The following is a 23,807-nucleotide window of genomic DNA, read 5'->3' as shown; positions in this document are numbered from 1 at the left end:
TATAGAAACCAAAACTTTCACTACACATGTCTTCTCTTATTTGTTTAAAAAATCTTTCCCTCGGGCTGGCTTAGTGGGTAAGGGCATTTGCTGTCAAGCCTGATGACCCAAGTTCAATCCATAGAACCCACAAAGTGAAAGGATAGAATTGACTCCTGCAGGTTACACACACACACACACACACACACACACACACACACACACACAGACAAACCTTGTCATATGTGACCCCATCCCCAACCTTATAAAAACATGGTGCGTGTATCTTTGTGAATGTGTGTGTGTGTGTGTGTACATATGTGTGTGTGGAGGGGGTTGTGGTGGTTGTCATTCATACTGTCCCTTGCAAAACCACTAGCTTTATAGCTGGGATTTCTCAAGACTTTCCTCGTTTTTTTTTGGTAAGGAAATCAAGATCCAGATGGATGCAGGAGTGCACAGCTGGGACAGCAATAGTGGAAACCATGCGACTCTCTGGCTGTCACCCTGCCCCCCGCCTCCCGTAGTCTTCCTCCATGCTTCCAATCTATGGTGCCTTGGGTTTTCTTTCTGATGTTAGTCATTTGCATTTAGTTTTCAAGGCATATGGTTTCTCTCCAAGAGTTCCATCCACTTTCTCTTGGACTCTCAAGGCAGCCAGTCCCCTGCAGAAGGACTGTCTGGTGTCAGTAAGTGGACAGAAGCAGCTCTCAGCACATCTGCACAGAGGTGACCTACTTTTCAGTCCCAGCTTGGCTTGCTCCTGCCTAAAACCCCTGCTTCTGGGAGAAAAAATGGAGGGATAAAGTCTTCTTCTCCACCCATGTAGAATTGTCCTTCTTTTGTCTTCTTCTTCTTCTTCTTCTTCTTCTTCTTCTTCTTCTTCTTCTTCTTCTTCTTCTTCTTCTTGACTAGGGTGGGATTTTGATAGAGTCTTAATATATAGCCCAGGATGGACTCACTATGTAGCCCAAATTGTCTTGAATTCACAATCCTCCTGCCTCTGCCTCCAGAGTGCATGGGGGAGGGAGGTGTGTTACAGGACTGTGCCACCACACCCTACTCGAGTCCTCCCTGTATAGTGGCTGGCCCTGGTTTCAAGGTTTCTTAGTGGGGTCATGAGCGTCCTTATGGAGTGTGTGTCTCTGATGCTTCTTCCTCTAGCCAGAGGCCCACAGAGATAAGGTTTTCCATTCATCCATTCTCTGTAGCCCAGAAGGTCAAGGGTCACTGAGCTAGAAAATAGTGCTACCCAAATTATGTGCAGACCTCAGCCTGCCTTCTTGCTGTTTCCAGCACACATACCATTGGGTAGAATGTGATCGTCCCTCTCCGGGCCTATTAAATAGACACACGTACTCTAGCTGCAGGAGTGTGTGGACAGGGTGAAGTTTGCCACTTGGGTGAGTAGAGCTCTCTGCCTTGATCTCATCATTACTATTGTAATTAATTATCACTATTACTGTGATTATTACTAATTATTGTTAATTTGCTTCCTTCAGATGAGTCATGGCCTTTGACAGGATTGCTAACTATTTGTTGAAGGGGACAATGGAGTTACTTCAATTATATATCCCGTTTAAAAAAAAAATGGAAACAGCAAGACACTAGCGAGGTGTGGTAACCTGGGGGAGGTGGCTCAACACAATCAGCATAGTAGTCAACCTGCTCTGACTGTGGGACTTCAGGCCACCTCAGTGTCACAAGATGTCCCTGAGAAGAGCTCCTGAGTGGCTGACAGGGAAGCCCTAAGCTCACTGTTTGTACTTACAAGCATTGTGGATTCCCCTGTGTAGGAGCCTGGAGCCTACAGAAGCTGAAAGAGGGTGTTAGACCCCCTGGAACTTGAGTTCCTGACAAGTGTGAGCCACCACGCTGGTGTTAGGAACCAAACCCAGGTCCTCTGCAAGAACAGCAAGTCCTCTTAACCACCCCCACCTTTAATTATTAAATTTTATATTCTGGTAGTCCTAGAAGAATAAACTCCCCTCAGTAGCCATGCAAAAGGCAAAACTATTAAACACATTTCTCTCTAAGTAACCTCAAGTTTCTAATCTGCATAGTGAAGCAAGAGCCAAACCTACATGTAGTACTAAGTATTAAATGTGGGGGGAAGTGTGTGTGTGTGTGTATGTGTGTGTGTTACATACACAAGTGGATTCATAATGCTGAACTCCAACTGGTGGTCTTATCTCAAAGCATAGTAAATTAGTTTTTTTTTTTTACTTCAGTTTGAACTTTTCTTCTGTGTTATGATTTCCCAGGATCTTTTTCTTACACCCTCTGCTTTTCTCTTATCCAAGAATCTTGTCCTTGCTAGAGCACCAGTAGCACAGGCTTGGATTCCATTATTCTAAGTGAAAACTGTTGACACCAATACCTCCCAGAGATGGACTGTTAGAAGTAAGTTAATGCAGGTCCCTTCTGCCCATTGTAAAGGTCAGTAAACCAGAATAAGGGGTAGTTTTCTCAGTCACGTGCTACATATGGCCGTCACCTGGGATGTGGGGCTTGGGCCAGGTAAATATCTGTGTAAACACCCACTCCTGTTCTCAGAAAGGAATCTAGGGTGATTATTTGGCTCAAAAAAATCACATGGATGGAGCCTTGGAACCTGAGCTGGTTCCTGGACAGGATGCTCATGTCTTTCTCTGTGAGGCTTACTGAGTACCGAGTACTTGGACCAGTATGCCAGACCCCTTTAATCGCCCTGCAGAGTATCTGGACCAGCCTAGCATGGAGCTCCACAAGCTTGGTGAATGGAAGAGAAAAGCTGGACTGGGCATCTTTGAAGAGTGAGAAACTCCCAGACTTGTTGTTAAAGGAAGCAGCACCCATAGGGCCACCCAGCCAGGCTGACCATGGAAAGGAGGGGTATAGGAAGGCTAGACAATTGGGCAGAAGTTTAAAGTACTGAGGAACTCACTAGAAACTAGAGGCCATTGGACCAGAACAGAAAGGAGAAATGCTAAGGGTGTGAGGAACAGTGGGGGCTGTGGGAATTGAAGAAAAAAGGAGAGCCGAGGTTTTATAGTAAGTGTGTGTGTGTGTGTGTGTGTGTGTGTGTGTGTGTGTGTGTGTGTGTGTGTGTATGTGTGTGTTGGTCTATGTGTGGGTCCAGCTGGTCATCTGTCATCAGGTAGGGCAAATTGCCTTAAGAGCGTGAGTCAAGTGTCCTGCCAGGGCCCAGCTTTAGGGTTGCAGCTGAGCAGGAGTCACAGTTCTGAGCTGCTTCTCAAAATGCTGTGGTCCAAGCTGCTATTCATGGTCCTTCAGAGCCTCGTGAGGGTCCATGTGATGGGCCCAGGAATTCTTCCTTTGGTTTCTGTTTATAAAGAGGACCAGGGTCATGCTCACCCTTCCCCATGTGGATACTGAGTCCCTAGCACTGTCACTGCAGGGACCCACCCTTCCTCACATCAAGGTACATGGTGTCTTGGCTGAGATGCAGTTGGCTCCTTCTGTGTTTGCTCCCTTGTCTTGAGTCTTTTCTGTGAGCCAGTCTGGGTCTTCCTGTCTTGGCTTCAATGCTTTATAGCTTGCTGCTGCTGCTTCAGCTGCAGCTGCAGCTGTGGCTATTGTTGTTGTTGCTGCTGCTGCTGCTGGTGGTGGTGGTGTGTGTGTGTGTGTCTGTCTGTCTGTGGAGTTCACATATATGTAAGTATGCAAAGGGAGGTCAGAAGGCAACCTCAGCTGTGCCAACCACTCTGTGTTTCAAAGACAAGGTCTCATATGGTGTCCGGCTCAGGGCCTTGACTGACAGGCACATTGGAATGCCTGAGTCACTCAGCTTCTTTCAGTAGATGGGTCCCTTCTTCTCTCACTCTATGGTCCTCATGGGTTGGTGTCTCAATCTTCCCTGGAGAAGGAAATCCCATGTGTGTAATTCTCTGCTCACCACAGGTCCACATGTGTGTTCATAGGAGCCTTGAGACTCAAGTATATCTCAACCTCTGTCTGCAGGCCTGTGGCTCTATTTCCGGGCTCACAGGATTCTCCCTGGACATCCAGCACCCCAACCCAAATGCACGTTGGTCCTCTTCTCCTCTATCTAGGCACTAAACTGGCTCAGCCTGTGTGCTGAATCACCCCATCTTCTCTCCAGTTGTGGCCTGATGTTCCCTGAGCCTGCCCTCAATGACAATCCCCACCACCTCTGCCCGGCCCAGCCATCTGCATAGTAACCACACAGAGTTATGTTCACAAAGCAAGAATACTGACTGACACTCCAAAGCTCCCTGTGGCTCTGAGGCATTTGAGAATCTCACAGGGCCAGGCCCTTTGCCATCTAGTGGCTGTTATGCTCTTTTCCCAAAGGGACCTTCTCTCAGATTCTGGGAAATGCCTCCATTGTTCTTTGCTCTGCCCAAAATATTCTTTCTGGTCGTCTGACCACCTTCTCATCTTCCTCTGACCTTAGCACAGAGCTCACCTCCTGATGCCAGGCCCTTCGGGTGCTCTCTGGGAAGCACCTAGAGTCTTGTTATATGATCTATGTGCCCACACCCACTGTGATGCCTCAGGAGCAGACTCCAGGCTTGATGAAGATGGTCCCCATGGCATCAGAAAACTTGGAATACCATGATGTCTAGTTGTGTGGTCAAGGAAAGTGACAGTGTTTCTTTATGCCTCAGTTTCTTCATCTGTTAAAGAGACTGTAGAATAGCATGTAGGCCAGAGGTCCATCACAGGAGTCACAGAGTGTGAGTGACAATGTATACTTCCCTGTTGTCACTAGAGGCACGGCCCTGTGAACAGGAGCTGAGTGAACACTGCCTGGCCATTTTCAATGCAGTTATATGTTTATTGATCATTTGGTCATAGCCCTTCATTTTGGGTGACAAAGGCAAAGGTATCCATCTTTCATGTCAGACTAGTCAGCTGAGAATTTACAAAAAGGCTCCCCTGCCCAGAGTATGAGTGCTAAGGGAAAGGAGCTGGTCTGACCAACAGGCCCCATGCAGCTGTAGGAGTGAGAACTCCAACACTGTACCAGATGTGGGCAGCTGTGCAGTAGATGTCAGAGCCATGAGTAGAGAAAGAGCGAGGCAAAAACTTGGGACCAGGTGGTTCAAGATGTTGCAAATAGACACAGGGCAGCAGTTCCCCTTCTTGGTCCTGTGCCTGAGGTCCACATAGGTTGGCTGGCAAGCTTGCATAGCTCCATCAAGACTGCAGAAGCTGAAGGCAGACATAACTACAGCCTATATTGGGACTGAGCCTGTATGTCAGGCCCAGGCTTTGGGGTAGAGAAAGATACAGGGACTCAGCAGTGACAGGGAATAAAGACAGATTGCAGCTCCAGAACATAAGCTCTGCTACCAAGAGGTCTGGGAGCCTGACACTGAGCACCCAGAGGCTCCTGTGCATGTGAGAGTCACACAGTTAGTCATGGTCACTGTGCAGTCCAGTCATGTCCTCACCAGTTACAGCATGCAGGCCAAAATTCACACAGAGACCCACATAGAGGCTCACTCCCTGACCCCTAGGAGGAAGCCCCGCCTCTTGGGGAGTTCTAGCCTTGATTGGGATTTGTGACTTTAGCCATGTAGATAATATTGTTACTCTCCTCGTCAGTGATGATCATCGTGAATGGTGAGTTGAAATTCACAGTTATAGGGTCCAATTTAGCAGACATTAGGACTGTTTTGACTCCTGCGGCAGTAGCTGTCTCTGTGCCTGGTTCAGTCATATCCAGCACAGCCTTGTGGACCATCTATGGAGAGAAAAACACATCACTACTGGAGACCAGGGAGGGCACTAGAGAAGCCTGGAGCATGCAGGACTGCTAGCCTCATGTGCAGGTAAATTTTTTGTTCCTACCATGAGCTCTAACCCTGGATTTTCCAAGTCTCTGTTCAGGGTCTGAGATGAAGCATGCTCTGGGTATGCTCAGTGTCTGAATCTGTGTTGCCTTCAAATCCACTACACACTGGAGGATGGGAGTAGGCAATGGCAGGCTTCCTTCCAACACCCCCCCCCCCGACCTGCCCCACCGACCAGGGCACAGCCAGTGTGCTGGTAGTCCATGCAGGTTTCAACATCTCTCCTGCTCCAGTCTCCCTGGGATATGCAAGAGCAATGAACAGGGAATGGCTTCGCATTCCTAGACTGACATGCCGTGCTGGTACAGATCTGAACATGCAGCTCTGAGTGGGTGTTGGATAGAGGCACTTACATGCTGTGCATAGAGGAATATAGTGTGAGGGTCCTAAGGCATCTTTTCTCCTACTCTTAGGTTTTTCATTACAATGCCATAGATTCCTTGTTATTATCTTTAGTGTGACTATTTTGGGTGCAGATCAAGACATGCTGGCCCAGCTCTGCAGTGAAGAAGCTGAAATTAAATGTGCTTTGGCCGCGCAGTGCCTTGTGGGTGTCTCTGCAGTGTAGCAGAGGTTGGTACCCATGGTGGCCACCGTGGCCTCTCAGGTGAGATTCAGTCTAGGGTGGAGAGGCGGGGGGGGGGGCGGTCTGACTGCGTGCTCCCAAGAGAAGGATCAGAACTATAATTTATGTTTCTTAGGCATGAGGAATCTCAGAAATGCAGGCATTTCCACGCACTTACCTTTCTCTACATGCCCATATGGCTTTCATCATTTATAATCAGCTGCCCAAGGTTAATCACCCAGTATTTCTTGGCTCACCTGAGAGACTCTCAAGCCCTTGATTCCTGTGATCCCAGACAAATCAGCCTGTGGGGAGAAGACTTCCTTGATACCCAGCTCAGGAAGGATGTTCTCCAGTCTGTAGTTTCTGGAGATGGAGAATTTGGGCAGGTAGAGCTCATCAATCCTCCTGAGAATAAAAAAGAGAAACAAGTCACTGGAATCTGGGCCTCCTTCAACCCAACTTATATCTGAAGGGTGCCCTTTAACAAACAGCCCTCCTACAGGAGAGAAGCCCTCTTTCCATCCATATAGAAAGCACATGGTTTTGCTCTTCCTAGTGCATTAATTATCATTCTCCTGATGTGCTGACCCTCAGATATCACCTAATGACCCTTCTATTTAAAATCACGCACTGCCCTATCCAGATCTAGCCAATGGACACCACACTTTCCACAATTGTGTGGAGAGCAGGGACTGACTTGGACATGAACTCTGGTGCCCCCTATTTCACCATTTCCCCTTGCTGGGGAGACCTGGTGACACTCAGAGGAAGAATAAGCAGACTACCAGGAAGAGATCTGATAGGCTGTGATCTTATAGTGGGGGATGAGGTCCCCTTCTGTCTCAGACCTAGGGGAGGGGAATAGGATGAAAGAAGGAGAGAAGGGGAACAGGAAGATACAAGTGAGGGGATAACAATTTAGATGTAATCTGAATAAATTACTTAAATAAAAATTAAAAAAAATATCACACACTGCATCATACTCCAGCTTTCCTTATCCCGGACTCTCTCTCCTTCTTAACCTCACCCTTCCCATCTTTTAACTTGTTGTATAATGAGTGTTGTTTTCCCCTCCCCCTTCCTTCTCTCTTCCTCATTTGACAAACAAGCCCATGAGGATAAGGTTTGTGCTTCAGTCTCTGATACACTCTGAGGGTCTATGTCAGAGCTTCCCACATAGTAGGTCCTCAAGTCACCATCTCATGAATGGCGAATGACTGAGTGATAAAGGGCTGAGATGGTCACACAGCAGAGCTGACTGTCAAAGTAGATATCTTATCACATTTCCCTTTGCCTCTCAAAGACACATTCAAGATTTCTTGTAATTTAAGGCCTGTTAGAGATGGAGGAAACCTCAGCACCTGTTTTGAGATGATCTCATCTTGTGAAAAACAAAAACAACAGTAAATTCAGATCCCAAATATGGAGTCAGCAGAGGGAAATTTGCATCATCTCTACCTGTCCCCTGCTGACTCTCCACCATCACACTGGGTACTTGTGAGATTCTGAACTACAGGGACATTGGATCTCAGGTCCACAGCAGGGGAGGTAGTCAGGCCAGCTCTGGGTCCTGCTGACACACACCTGGGCCTCAGATATTCCTTCCATTTCCTCAGGGTCTCTAGTTTTAAGCTGGCTTCCACCTGCTGCATCTTGCCCTGGTCAGGGAGGATGAACAGGGCGCTGGCATTGCCTGTGTACTTCAGCTCCACCACAGAGCAGGACAGCTCCTCATCCCGGAAGTAGGGTGTGGTCTGGCCCTCAATTTTTATCATGGGCACCTTCACAGACCTCTTCTTGTCCAAGTGGAATGTGGATTTTAATGTGTTATGAGAGTCAAAGGGCATCTTCCATTTGTCTGAAGATGAAGCAAATTATCAGGTTATAACAGTACTAGAAAGACTCAACTTCCACCTCTTTCATGCCCAGCTTCTGAGTAGTCACATCAACCCATGTTCAGTCAACCAGAGTATCCATTAGGGTAGTATATGCTGAATTGGAACTAAATCTTGGTAGTTTGTTAAGCTTCTAGAGATGAGAAATGTCTCCAGGCTTGATTTGGAAATGTTAACTAAAGGCCACAGCCTCGCACTTGAGCTCCTGACATAGTCAGGATCTTGGGGTGTTGTATTGTAAAAGAGAGTGAAAGTGGAGCCTAGGGAGACTTAACAATCCTTTCTTCCTTGGGAAACCATCTTTAGAAGGCAATGCTGCCAAGATGGTGGTGATGAAAATGAATGGTGTCTGATCTGCAGGGAGGAGACCACAGATACTACCAAAAGCCACAGACCATGGGAGCTGGAGACCACTGGGTGAAAAGATCCACACATTATGGATCACAGGTGATTCTGACCTCCGGTCATCCAGCGGACAACAGAGGACTGAAGCCCAGTCTCCAGAGCCTGGACAGTATTTGAGATGGAAATCCCTGCAGGGAAGCATCAGAGCTCCTGGCCTAGGAAAATCTTGGGGAAATGGGTGGACCTGCTCTCAGAACTCCCCCCACCTGCCCCACACCAGTCCACACAAAGCCCAGGTGCCACACAGGGCCCCAGATGGCTGTGGGCACGTTGCCTAGCCACAGCAGCATGGTCTGAGACTGGAGATGCTACCAAGAGTCGGGAGCCACAGCAGCTATCTGAGCAGGGATTGGCAGGAGCCTAACTGCTGGCCAGAGAGGACTGTCCTGGCACAATTGGTCACAACAGATCCAGCCTAGTCAGTCCACAGCCTAGCAGGGACTCACACACTCTTGGGAGAGGCTGGGCAGGCTGGAGGGGATAAGGCAAAAATCTAGCCAACCAACAGCAATTAGAAGGCAGTAGCTGCTTTCTCCCCTGACAGGCATAACTTAGGCCTCACAACCTGGGTGGAACAAGGAGAAATATAAACAACTTCTAGAAGCCTGCAGGGGTTCAGGCACTCTAGGGTGATCTGAGCCTAGGACCCAAAGCCCCTGGGCCCAAGGGCAGGGTATCCAAAGCCCAGACAAAGATAGGATAACTGGCTCTATATACGTTACCTCAAACCAATACTGGAGCTGCAGAGCACCAGGATATACCTTGGCTGACCCAGTAGGGAGCCCAGGGTGTGGAGGAAAGCCACAAGGAGCTGAAACCAGGACAACTGTATGTCTCATGGAAGAGTTCCCTGATCCCCACAGGCAAGGACCCTGGACCTATAATCATTCACCAACAAACTGCTCTCAATGAGCAGTGAAGGACACCAAGAGCTACCTCCCAACATCAGAGACAGCAAGATGACTAAAAGCCAGTGTAAAACCATAAACAACAAAAACTAAAACAATATAGCATCTTCAGATCCCAGCTGTCCTAAAGAAAGCAACCTGGAGAACTCAAACACAATTGAAATACAAAAAAAAAAAAAAAAAAAAAAAAAAAAAAAAAAGAAAAAAATTTACACTAAATCCTTAGTAATGAAGATGATAATGGAGGAAATGAATAAAATCCATAAACAAATGCAGGAAGATACAGCCAAACAGATGGAAGACATAAAAGAGGCACTGGAAAAAATTCAGGAAAATACAAACAATCAGATGAAGGAAATCAATAAGACAGTTAAGATATGAAGGTGAAAATAGAAACAATGATAAAGACACAGACAGAAGAAAAATGGGAAAGAGAAAGCTTAGAGAAGAAAGCAAACAACACAGAGGCGAGCTTCTCTAACAGAATCCAAGAAATGGAGGAACGAATCTCAAGACTAGAAGACACAATTGTAGATCTTGAAGGAACCATCAAAGAAAATGCTAAATATGAAAAATTCCTGACACAAAACATCCAAGAAATCAAGGACAACATGAAAAGACGAAACCTGAGAAAATAGGCATTGAGGAAAGAGAAGATGCCTGACTCCAAGGCCCAGAAAATATTCTCAACAAAACCATAGACGAAAACTTCTCCAATCTAAAGAAAGAGATGCCTATAAACATACAGAACACCAAATAGGATAGACCAGAAAAGAAAATCTTTCCACCACATAATAATAAAACCACAAAATATACAGAACAAAGAAAAAATATTAAAAGCGGCAAGTGAAAAAGGCCAAGTAACATACAATGGCAAACCTATCAGAATTATACCCAACTTCTCAGCAGAGACCATAAAAGGCAGAAGGGCCTGGACAGATGTCCTGCACATCCTAAGAGACCACAGATGCCAGGCCAGACTACTATACCCAGAGAGACTATAAATAACCATTGATGGAGAAAACAAGATATTCCATAACAAAAACAAATTCAAACAGTACCTATCCACAAGTACAGCTTTACAGAAATTACTAGAAGGAAAAGTCCACCCCAAAGGGACAAACTACAACCAAAATTACATGGGAAATAGATAACTACACCATCACAAAAACACAACCACACAAACTCTCTACTGCAACCAACATCAAAATCAAGGGACTTAACAGTCACTGGTCATTAATATCTCTCATCATCAAAGGTCTCCATTCTCCAATAAAAAGATACAGGCTAACTGAGTGGATGCATAAACTAGATCCAACATTCTTCTGCATTCAGGAAGCACATGTCAGCCACAAGGATAGACATTACCTCAGGTTAAAAGGCTAGAAAAAGGTATTCCAAACAAATGGACACAAGAAACAAGCTGGTGTAGCCATTTTAATATCTAATAAAATAGACTTTAAATGAAAATTAATCAAAAGAGATGAGGAAGGACACTTCATACTCATCAAAGGTAAAGTCAACCAAGATGACATCACAATTCTGAACACCTACACTTCCAATACAAGGGCACCCACATATGTAAAAGAAATATTAACAGAGCTTAAACCACACATCAGTTCCCACACAATAATAGTGGGAGACTTCAAACACCCTACTCTCACCAAAAGATAGGTCATTGAAACAGAAACTAAGCCGAGAAATAACGACACTAACCAATGTCATGAATGAAATGGATCTAACAGATATCTATAGAACTTTTCACCCAAACATAAAGGATTATACCTTCTAGGTGAGACTCTAGGTGAGAGAAGTACATGAGAATAGAGAAATAGAAGGATCCAGAGGGTCATAGAAACCTACAAGAAGAACATCATGATGGGTAGATCTGGACCCAGGAGTGTCTGCTCAAGTTACTGCACCAACCAAGGACAATACATGCAGTAAATATTAAACCCCTACTCAGATCTAGCAAGGGAACAGGACATTTCCAGTTGTGTGGAGAGTGGGGACTAACTCTGACATGAACTCTGGTGCCCCATATTTGACCACTTCCCCTTGGTGGTGGGGGGTCTGGGAGCACTCAAAGACTAGGCAGGCTACCAAGATGAGACTTGATAGGCTGTGACCATATTGTGAGGGAGGAGGGCTCCTTCTGTCACAGACTTAGGAGATGGGAATTGTGTGGAAGAGGGAGGAAGGGAAGAGCTGGAGGAGACAAGTGAGGGGACAAAAATTAAGATATAATCTGAATAAATTAATAAAACAAATAAAGAAAAGGAAAAAATGCCTTGTAGAACTGATTTTAGAGGAAACAGCATAGGAGAAACAGAATTCTCCCACACAATCATCAGTTGTAATGCCATAGATTGTTGGCTAAGACGTGGGAAATGAGTCCTCATCTGTCTCATGGACTATGGCCACCTCCATCCCGGATTCCCAGTTTATGTCCTCACTACTAACGTACACCATGGGACATGGATGTGAGCCAATGTCTTGGGCTCAGGTTCCAGCATCCTAAACATCCATCCTAACTCATAGCCAGACAGCTTTGGGCCTTGGGTCCTGGGGTGATTTGAAGGGGCTATGTCATGCAGTCTAGTCCTTCAGGCTGTCATTCTGCTTCCTTCATTCTCAGCCCTCAGCAGCTCTGAGAACATCCAGTACTCCTGCCTGTGTCCTCCTGTCCTCCTTTTCTGTCTATGGCCACACTGAATTTCTGCCTACAGCCTCAGAACCTGCCCTCCCTCTGCCTTGAGATATCCTTTATCCAGTCTCAGATACATCCCAGGTCTTTTTACATCATGGCTTCTGTCAGATACTCATTTCTGGGCTATGCCTTGCTCCTTGGTCTCTATCAGGCAGGGTGGTGTGAGTGTAAGATCTGCAGATTTTCTCCCATCACCCTTACCCATAACATCTCCAGCTTTGTCTCCAACTGTCCTTCACCAAACATTCATCAGGTTCTTTGGCTCAGGAATGTCTTGGGAATGCTGACCTTTCAGGTTGTGTGGTTGGGAAATTTACAAAGCAGAAGTCCACGAAGCAGCCGGATACTAAACACAGACCACTGACTGGCTGACACTGACCTCTCCTTGCCCAGGACAAGCTTATTACAGAAAAGGCTCAGCATATAATCCAGCATAGGAACTGCCCACAGGGCTCCTCACTTGCTCTGGGCCATGCTGTGTTGCTCCCTAAGATTAGTGTCCCAAGGCTCCTTAAGAACAAGTAGTTCCCAGCCAACCTGGACCCTCCTAGAGACAGAGGCTCTCAGAGGGGATGTATACCTCCTACATGTGCATATTAGAAATGCCTTCAGTGAGTCTATGGCACCCATAGATGCCTCAATGCACCTAATTTCCTTGGGTGGGAGAATGCTCTAGGGACCCCATCACTGGAGGGAGGAGCCATGGCTTCTGCCCAGCAGATAGGACTGGACATGTGAGCTATGACATTCAGCTAGCCAGTAAGTTTGAGTCACAGCCCATAAGCCCTCTTAGACTGAGAGCTCAGTGTTTCTGGTGAGTATGTACCAGGAACTACAACCATTGTCTGGAAACACCCCAGATGAGAAGTAAGACTTGTGAGTGTAAGAAGTTGGGCATCCATGTCTCCAAGACTGTGATTACCTGCTTTTCAATGGTCAGCCTGTCAACACAGGTACCCAGCCAACATCCTCTCCATCCACTCCCCAACTAGTGACCATTCTCACCTTTAAAGTAGATGTAATCCACCAGCACCATGGATGTCCTCTTATCCAGGTCTGAGATGAGTTCCTTGATCTTCCCCTGGGTCTGTTTCCTCACGTAGTCATTGATGAGCTTTTTTGCCTTTTGAGGCTGCCGGAAGTCGGCCTTGAAGGCTTCAGCCTGGTACAGAGCCCTTGCCTTCTCCTTGAACTCTGCCAGGATCTGCAGGTGCTTTTCAATAAACATGGCACTGCCTATGCTGATCTGCACCTGGTCCCCTGGCCGGCTGAGCATGTGTAGGAGGTGCCCAAAGCCCTGGTCGATGTCTGCCTCAGAGGTCTCTGTGGGAATGAACTTGATATTCTCTAGGATCTGTTTAAGAGTGTTGTTCTTTGCTCCCAGGGACAGGACACTCAAGGAAGCTGAGACACTGAATGGGGAGAAGAGGACATTATCACCGGGATTCTTCAATACCAGAGTCTTATGGAGTCTGAAGGCCAAGTCTGTGTTGTCGGGGGCAGATGTTACACTGTCCACCTGTGTCCAGTTGTGTTGATCTGTGAAGACTGCAGTGTCCCTTCCCAATGTTCCTTCTGGGTAGCAGAGTAAAACAGATGAGATCCCAGCCATCAAGATCCTCACAGCTACAAGGAAGGCCATTTTCTTTGTTTTCCTGTTGAACAGAAAAGATCCTTTGAGTCTGGGAGAACCAGGCTGTGTCCTTACCTCCTAGTTCTCTCATCTGACCTGTTTTGTGCTCCTGCTCTGCTGCCCCTTTCTGCATCTGTAACAATCCATTTGAGGTGCTCTGGGCAGTCAGGTGGCAGTACCACATTATATAATCTTATCACCACTGTAGGAAGTGCTCTTGCAGTAACCAATTTTTCTATTTTCCTAATTGAGAACCAGGATCCAGAGAGGTGAAGAGGTATTCCAGGGTCACAGAATAAGGAAGAGAAGAATGTGGAGATGGGCACAAGCCTTGTGTGATCTTAATGTTCCCTCTACTTTCCTGGCTTGGCATAAAGCTTCATTAGAAGGCAAGGAACTCTCATCCTTTGCTCTTGGGCCCAACTCCCCTTCACTAACCTCCAGTTAGGACTCAGGGAAGGAACCTTGGACCAGTTCAGTTGTCCATGCCTCCCTCCCAAAACCTCTTAATGATGTATCTAAGTAATCTCAGGGCCCTGGGATGAGTCTAGAGCATGTTTCTGGGAGTGTGGAGGACAACTGTGTGGAACTGGAGACATCTGACTGAGGGATGATGCACTTGCACCCCAGAGAACAGGTATTGGAAAGACCAATAGGGAGAGGTTCTTTCAACCATGCCAGTGTACCACATGGCCTCAGGCTGGGAAGTCCTTCTGATGGAGAGAGACTCCTGGCTGAGTCTCTTATACCTGGACAAGAACTCATTTTGGCTGTCAGAGTGGCTGTGGAGGAGCCAGCAAATGGATACACCTCTCTGGGTAGCCTGTTGAGTGGCCCAGTTTACATTATTGACAAATGTCTGGCTTATTATGGGTATTGTGTGTGGGTTCAGGGAATGTCCAGAGGACCATCTCCTCCATACACCCCTGCAGTGGTGACCACTGTTGAAAGCATGTGATGGTGGTAAACACAGCCACCCAGCTTTAGCATCTGTCCACTCTGTAGGGAAGATCAGAGGAAAAATTAGGTGATAGAGGGATGGGAAGGGGTGGAAGACTAGAGAAGTGAGTGGACAGGATGGGTAAAAGAAGAAAGAGGAGTGAGAAAATATAGAAGGAAGAGTTGGCAGGATGATATGAAGTAGGAGGGAGGGGGTTGGAAGGAGGGAGCCAAGGAGGATATGGAAGAGAGAGAACAGGAGACTAGAAGAGTGTGGGAGAGAATAAAGTGACGGGGTTGGAACAGAGCCACATGTCCCCAGGGCAGTGACATGCCTGCAGAGGGGCCAGGAGTCTTAGCTGCCTTCACCATCTGTCAGGGTGATGCAGCCATTTCTTTGAAAAAGCATTCAGCAATATGACAGTTCAAAATGATTTCCACAGAAAACAGCCTAGTCTGTTTGTGTAGGAGGAGGCCTGGCTCAGTGGCTGAGCTTTTGTCTTGTTTTCCTCCTTAAGAGAGGGTGGAGCCCTTCTTCTTGGCCATGGGAGCCATAAGGGAAGTGGAGTCCCAGACCCCAAGCGACCAATTCTCTGATGTGAGCATGTCAGGCATGCCACACATCCTTGAAAAACTCTAACAGTCCTGTCTCCTGCTGGCTCCTACAGAGGTACCTGGGCTATGCAAGGGCTCAGTATTTCTTGCGTGTAAAGGACGAGAAGGAGAAGGCTCCATTCACTTTCCAGGAGCATGGTTCATGACACTTGCATCTTCCATAGGTATGAAAATCCGGAGTGAAAAGAAGATTTTTATGCACTGCAGAAATGTCCCCTGATTCCAACCCAAAACCCCAAGAACAACTCCTCACCCATGCCCAAACCAAGATTTCATGCCATGGCCATTACCTGAGAAGTCTCCTCTTCTGTCCCCAGAGAGAAGGTATCATGGGCATCACCTCCAGATCCAATCCCAGGTGCCAGTATCTGTGTTTGATGAGTTCTGATGTTCGAGGTTGCTGCTTTCCTGGCCTGCCACTATCCCCAGCGCACACTTCCACCTATTTATACCCAAGGGACTCCTCCATCCTCTTAGGAAATACTGGCCCAGAAAATCTGTGCTCTGTGTTAAGGCTGGAAATGGATAAATAGGGTGATAATTGGAAAGGATGATTTAGAGACTCTAGATAATAGAACCACTCCCTGATGGAAAAATACCTAATTGTGCTCTAAATAATAATCCCACTGGATGTCCTGGTTGTGCTTTCAGGTCATTGTGGAACAGGGGAGGAGTCAAGACAAAAAGATAGGGAACCATCCTTGACCCTTTATATCCATGTTCCTCACATTATTTATGGAAACTCACACATTAATCATCACATGCCTCAATGCTGAAAGGTCTTGGCATGCATTTACATAATTGTTCTGTCTGTCAGGAATGGGCATATTCTAGAGATTTGCTCTCCACTCCTGGAGGAAATCTGAAAGGAATCTGTGTCTGCAGAGACTGACTGTCAGTGCTGTAGAGAGATTGGAGCACTGCAGGTCCATCCAGAGGCTCATTGGGGACTAAGTTCTGCCTGTATGGAACATTCATGTTTTGCCTCCCTCTGTCAGAACTGTCACACACATGAGGACAAGTTGTACAGGCTTTGCTTGACAAAGTTCCAGAGATCTCTGACAGATCATCATTGCCATTAAGTATTATGTATGATCCAGGTGTAATTTTCTCTAAAAACTACTTTGAAATCTACTTTTTCTCCTAAAACTGTCTTTTTCTCTATTTCTCATTTTGACTATAAGCCCTAATGAAATTCACACAGAAAACCTTTTCCCAGAGAAAATGTTGAAAGAAAGCATCTGGCAAAAGGGTTGAGACAATGAGTGACTCTACTATAGTGATCAGCCAGGCAGAAATTGCTTGAAAAGAAAGTTAGGACTTTGACATAACAGTACCTGGTTAGATGTTGTTAACTGTAGAAAAGTAAACTTGTTTCTTTATAAGCTGCTTTGAGAGCAATAGAAGATGGGTTTAGAACATCACACTTTACAGATATTTTACAATAGAGGACCCCTTGGCAATTAGACTAGGCTTGGATAGCACACCTGTTGGTTTGGGACTGGAAGTAAGTCAAGCCTTTTCTGTGTTAAAGACATTTGGTTTCAAGCTATGTTGCTGTGACAATGATGTAAACACAATGATTTTATCATTGGAAAACTTATGATTAAAATTTCCCAAGTATTTCCTGTAGACCATTGCTTGGATATTGATTTTTGCTGTATGCTTTATTGTAGGTTATACAGAACTGTTTGTATTTCTTTATTAGATTGTTTTCTTGCTCTGTTGATTTTTAAAGGCTTTATTGATTGTAAAAGATGAGAAAATCATGACATAATCTGTAATGAAAAACTGAATTTCAATATAAATAAAGTAGTGGGGTTGGCCTAAGAAGTAGAAAGCAACAGAAGAAACATAAAGTCTTCCTGGGCTAGAAGACCTTTCAGTTTGTACCATGAGTTATGCATGGGTCTCATCATTTATTTTTTTCTCTATTCTTCAATCTCTCAACAACTAGTTCCTCTAGCTAGTTGTTCACCAACAGCTGGCTTTCCTAACCAACTGTCCCTTGTCTGCTCATTCCTCCTACCACAGAACCAGCAAGGCTTTCTCTTCCCTCATCCCAGAGCTGGTCTATAGGACAGAACTAACACCTCATGACAATAGTATCTATGAAGTCAACAGGCAACTAGCTTCAATCAAAAATCTAACAACTCCAGCAAATGACATGTTAAGCCTATAGAGAAGCATCTCCCATCTTGATGCACCTGCCTCTCTGAGGTTCCCACCCATATATTTTAAACCTGCCCTAATTTGTGACTTTCTTTGTTTTGTAAAGCTTTAAAGTTTTCACAAAACTGCTTCCTCTTTGGAATATTAAATTTGGTAACCTAAATCTGTGTTCTCTGACCATTGCCATTCAAAGTGGCTCCATAATAAAGCATCTATTATTCCCTTTAGGGTGAGCACTGTGGGTTTTGTGTCCACAGTTGGGGGAGGGGAGACTCAGTAGTCACTTGTTAGGTCCAAAGTCACTCACTCCAAAATGGAAGTGCTCATCCTAACAAGAAAGACTTTTGCTGTTTAAACTAAGCATAAAAGTTGTGTTTCATAGACCAGAAAAGCAGAGGTCTATGAGGCATTTCTGTTTGACAGGAGGCACCCTAACATTCCCACAAACATCAGCTACTTCAGGCAAGGGGCCTAGCTCCCCTTCAGTTCAGACAGCATAAATCAGCTCAAAGCTCCCTACCTTCCTGTTCTATAAAGTCTGTTTTCTTTTCTGTCATTTTCATTCTTCTCTCTGCACCCAAGAAAATGAGATAGCCTTGGACGTTTGTTCCCCAATAAATATTTTTTTCTACCTACAGAACTGTCTAGGTTGATGACTCCATTACTTCCTGGCTTACATTTGGTGTTAAAACCATGCAAAGAACACTGGACACCTATCAAAGGGCACTATCTACCCTAACTGAACTGAAGTACCAACGTTTGACACTTCTGGGTGTGTATCACTTAATTCTGTTGCATCCTGTTGTCCACCATATTCAACTCCAAATTTTATAGTTGGCCTTCCCAGCTGTTTCTCTTCTCTCCTGTGATGGTGAGATGTAGCTTGACATGACACATGCTATAGTCATCTGAGAGGAGTGAGTTTCACTGGAGAAAATGCTTCCAAAAGCTGAGGCTGCAGATCAGCCTGTAGAGCATTTTCTGAATTAGTGATTGATGGAGAAAGCCCTGACCATTTTGGGAGTTACTATCTCTGGGCTAGTTGCCCAGGGTTCCATAAGAAAGCAGGCTCAACAAGCCAAGTGAAGCAAAGCTTTAAGCAGCACCCTCCAATGCCTCTTCATCAGTTCTTATCTCCAGGATCCTGCCTTGTTTGATTTCCTGTCTTTATTTACTTCAATGATGAACATTGATGTAGAAGCCACAGAAACTCTTTTTCCCCTAAATGGCTTTTTGTTTCATGGTGTTTCATCACAGCAATAGAAACCCTAACTAAGACATCCCCTACTTTGTTCACTCCTCTGTCCACCCCTACTGTTTAAGTGACATATTCAAGCTGCCTCCTCTGTGTCTGTCTCATAGGATCACCAGAGTCTGCTGTCTCTCTGGACTCCTGCAGCCTATTGAACAAAAGTCCCACTGGTACATCAACTCACTCCCCTGTGTGCTCCTAGACACCCCATACTGTGTAAAGGGAAGCCTGTCCACCATGTAAAAGAGAAGCTATCTGAGGAGTCTCTTTTTTGGGGGGATACCCTAGATTGTGTACTTACTGCATCCCTCCCCATGTCTCAGTTCCTATGTTACTGGAATCTTCCTTCTGGCTGCATTTTTTTCCAGCCTCTTTTCCAAGTCTCTCATTTTCTCCTACCCTGAAATTCTCTACTGCCACCTTTTCAAGGTTGTCTTTCTTCCTTTGCTCTGTGCTCTCCCTTGCTCAATCACAGGCTCTTCCCATTCCAAACTAGATTCTTCCACTCCACCTACATGTCTCTTTCCACCTCAGAATTAGAACTATCATTAAGACTCACCACCTTGTTTTTTTTACTACAAGATGGCTCCACTGCAGTACAAGCTTGACAACATTCTCTGTAGTCAGTAAATAACCTATGTGACTTATCAGATTCTACCTGATGAAAATTCTGCCAGAGCACTGGCAAGCAGTGTGAGAACCCTCACGTTCAGGCTTTCTTTGGCCTCCATTCTTTTTACTTTAATTTTTATTCAATTTTAATTTATTATTTTATTAACTTTACATTGTAGGCGCCCTTCATCATCTCCTGCTCCCACCCTCCCTCCCTCTTCCCCAAACCGCATCCTCTATTCCTCAAAAAAGAGGAGCCCCCTCTACCAACATACAACAGCTATCAGGGCACATCAGGACTGAGTGAGTCCTTTTCCCCTGCAGCCTGGCAAGGCAGCCCAGCCAAGGGAAGGAATTAAAATGCAGACAACAGGGTCTATAACAGAGTCAGGCCCTCCTCTTCTTATTAGGAGACTCACATGAAGCCTAAGCTACCCATTGGCTACATCTATGTAGGAGGCTTACATCCAATCTATGCATGATCCACAAGCCCTAGTTAGTTGGCTCTGTTGGTCTTCTTGTGTAGCTCCTGTTACCTCCAGGTCTTTTTTTCCACAGGACTCCCTATGCTTCACCCAATACTTGGCTGTGAGTCTCAGCATCTGTTTCAATTCACTGCTTATTGGAGCCTTTTAGGAGACAGCTATCCTAGTCTCCAGTCTGCAACCATAGCAGAGTGTTGTTAAAAGTGTCAGGGGTTGGCTCTCACCTCTAGGGTGGGTCTCATATTGTTTGGCCACCATTCTTGGCATTCCTTCTACACCTCATGCCATACACACCAGATTCCCCTGGCAAAGGTCAACCCTCCTCCTGAAGCTGTTCAGAACTTGGAGCTCTCAGATTCCTCCCCTTTCAACCTTAATAGACAGTACACAGCCCCTTCATGGGCCCTGGTGGAGTCTTTAAACTTCCCCTTGAAACATCCCAAGCAAGTCTACTGTGGAATATGGGGTCTGTTTTAGTAAGAGCCTGACCTCCTCCTTGGCTCTACTCTTTGAGCCTTTAGACTCTTCTTGAAAGACCCATCTGATCCCTTGACTCTCACCTCAGACATTTAATGATGCTGTCATATTCTGGAGGGAATGCTATGTTCTCCATTGCATGGTCTGCTTCTTGTAAACCTTCTGGATCCACTTGTTCCATCCTTCCTCTTGCTCTAACTAACCAAGTTCATTCTGCCTCAGGACCTTGGCTCTTGCTGTCAGTTGCTTAGGGTACAAGTTCTGTGACCACTTGTACAGCTCAGTAAGTTCACAAGGAGGTACTCTGTTGCTTCAAACACTGTCCATTTCCCAGTACTTGGCATGGAACAGGTACAGATATCCCATATGGATCATACACCCAACTTTGGGACCTTGTCCTAGGGACCTAGGCCCTTGACTCAGATCTCAGGCATTTCCCTCACCCATATCCATCTTTCACTGTGATACACTGATTTCCTCTGTCCTAGATCATTCTGTGTGATAATTATTGCCAGAATTTGTCATCATGCCACCATATGCCCTAACGCAATTTTCCATGTGGTCTTGGGCAGCCTGGAACTTTCTGGACTCCATTCAGCGTCTATAGAGGAAGGTGAGCTTCCTGAGAAGCCTCTGGGAGGAGTGTCTGGGAGGATCATCAGGGTCTTCTTCACAAACAGGACCAACTATTTATTCCCTTGTGCAAATGGTCATGTGCCGTGGTGATTGTCTTGGCTTGCTAATAGGACCCAGGCTTCATTTTCGTCACATTTAACATCCATACATTCTTCATACACACATGCATGCATTTGTTTACACATTCATGCATTCATGCACTGCTTCTGTACATCCGGATCTGATGTCTTTGCAGAGGATAGGATATGGGCCATGGCTGCTGGTCTCAGGGCTTGGGTCTAGGAGGTGAGGACAGACACATGGAGATTGTGGTGTTGTTGTACCTGCTGTATAGCCAGGCTGATGACAGACCATTTCAAGCCTAGTGTCCTGACCAGCAGTTATGTTCTCTTGCTTCACTATGTGGTGTTGGTCAGTGCTCTGCTTGTGCGCAATGCATTCTCTAAGGCCCCCACATGTCAAAACTTTTGAACTGAACCTGCCTTGTGCAGGGATGACCAGTGAATGCTGCCTGGTTCCCACTGAGCCCCTCTTTAAATGGATCACCAGTGGTCAGGACAGGAGGTATTGTAGCCTCCATCTTCCTTGCAGCTTGCCAGGCAGGTGCCTAACAGATGTTCCAGGAGTGGATGTGTCAGAAGTGGTCAGGGCTCTGTAAGCTGGAGCCCTGAGAGAAGAGAGGATAGGTGTGGAGGATGACAATCCTTTACACACCTCGAAAGAACTTCATTTGAAACAAACAAACAAACAAAAAAACAACCTCCAATATCTAAGTCAATCCTGTAATATAAAAGATCTTCTGGAAGTATCCTCATTCCTGACCTCAAGCTATACTGTAGAGCAACAGTAATAAAACTGCACGGTACTGGCATAGAAACAGACAGGTGGACCAATGGAATTGAATCAAAGACCCAGAAATAAACCCATACACCTATAGACACTTGATCTTTGACAAAGAAGCCAAAAACCATACAGTGAAAAAAAAAAAAAAAAAAAAAAAAAAAGACAGCATCTTTAACAAACGGTGCTGGCCTAACTGGATGTCTACATATAGAAAATGCAAATATCTTTATCTTTATCACCCTGAACAAAACTCAAGTCCAAATGGATCAAAGACCTCAACCTAAAACCAGACACATTCAATCTGTTAGAAGAAAAGGTGGGGAAGAGTCTTGAACTCATTGGCACAGGAGAAAACTTCCTGACCAGAACACTAACAGATCAGGCTTTAAGATCAACAATTAATAAATAGGACCTCATGAAACTGAAAAGCTTCTGTAAGGCAAAGGACACTGTTAACAAAAGGAAAGACAGCCCACAGACTGGGAAAAGATCTTCACGAACCCTACATCTGGTAGAGGGCTAATATCCAAAATATATAAAGAACTCAAGAAATTAAATGCCAACAAACTAAATAATCGGATTTAAAATGGGGTACAGAGCTAAACAGAGAATTCTCAACAGAGAAATATCGAGTGGCTGAGAAACACTTAAAGAAATGCTCTTTAGTCATTAAAGAAATGCAAATCAAAACGACTCTGAGATTGCATCTTACACCCACCAGAGTGGCTAAGATAAAAAACTCAAGTGACAGCACATGCTGGCGAGGATTTGGAGAAAGAACAACCCTCCATAGCTGGTGAGAGTGCAAACTTTTACAACCACTTTCGAAATCAAACTGGCGCTTTCTCAAAAAATTGGCAATAATGCTACCTCAAGACCCAGCTATACCACTCCTGGACATATGTCTGAAAGATGCTCCCCTGTATAACAAGGACATTGCTCAACTATGTTCTTAGCAGCTTTATTTGTAAAAGCTTTCAGTCAAAGAAGCAGGCAGGCTGTTTGCATACTTGCCTGGCTTAGAATAAACAGCCAGCCTCGCAGACTCCCCCTGGTGGCCATTTGGGAGAAGACAGTGGCAGGTGAGGGTTTTCTCCCTTGAAAAAAAGCCTAGCCATACTGTTTGGTCTCAGGCATTCATTCACAAGCTTGCTGTCTGCATCAGTGCACATCTCAGCAGAGAAAGCAGGGACTGGTGTTCCCAAGTCACATCGGAGAAAACTGATTTTGCGCTGTTTTGAGACAGGGCCGTGAGATGCCACCTAGGCTGCCTCCAAACTTGTTGTTTTCATGATTCTGCATTCTAAGAGCCGCATTGTCTCCGCATGCCCAGAAAGAAAGCATTTTTTTTTTCTTAATTTCTGACTGGTCTACAAAGAGAGTTCAGAATAGCCAAGGCTACACTGAGAAACCCTGTCTTGAAAATCCAAAAAACCAAAACAAAAATTTCTTTCTTAAAAAGATAAAACATATTTGTTTTTTGGGGGGTGGGGTGGGGTGGGGTTGAGACAGGATTTCTCTGTGTATCCTTGACTGTCCTGGATTCACTTTGTAGATCAGGCTGGCCTCGAACTCACAGTCATTTGCCTGCCTTAATCCTGAGTGCTGGGATTAAAGGTGTGCACCAAAGGTAAAATAGCTAGATAAAAACCTCAGAGACCTACAGAATATGACATTTAAAGACGTATTTATGATCTTACAGATCCTTTGACAATAAGACAGGTTAACTCCTGGCAAAATTCAGCCAACCTCAGGGAAAATGAGAGAACCTCCTTATGGAGATGGCTTCAAATGTGGCAAACAAACCACTGGGCAAAGTGTCTTCGTTTCTGCTACAGACAGAATTCTGCCTA

General features: G+C 45.4%; 1 protein-coding gene across 1 annotated transcript; it reads right to left on the bottom strand.

Moving 5' to 3' along the window:
- Positions 1-5,494: 5,494 nt before the first annotated feature.
- Positions 5,495-13,932, bottom strand: LOC127193592 (serine protease inhibitor A3N-like). The gene is made up of 4 exons (XM_051150845.1): positions 13,296-13,932; positions 7,957-8,230; positions 6,627-6,777; positions 5,495-5,695 (listed from the first exon to the last, which is right to left on the bottom strand). Exons 1-4 carry the CDS (start codon positions 13,930-13,932, stop codon positions 5,495-5,497), a joined length of 1,263 nt encoding a protein of 420 aa, XP_051006802.1.
- Positions 13,933-23,807: the final 9,875 nt, after the last annotated feature.

The sequence above is a fragment of the Acomys russatus genome, chromosome 1, assembly GCF_903995435.1.
Source record: "Acomys russatus chromosome 1, mAcoRus1.1, whole genome shotgun sequence".
In the NCBI taxonomy this organism is placed as follows: Eukaryota; Metazoa; Chordata; class Mammalia; order Rodentia; family Muridae; genus Acomys; species Acomys russatus.
Note: the sequence above shows the minus strand (reverse complement) of the source record. Positions and strands in the feature narration are given on the sequence as shown.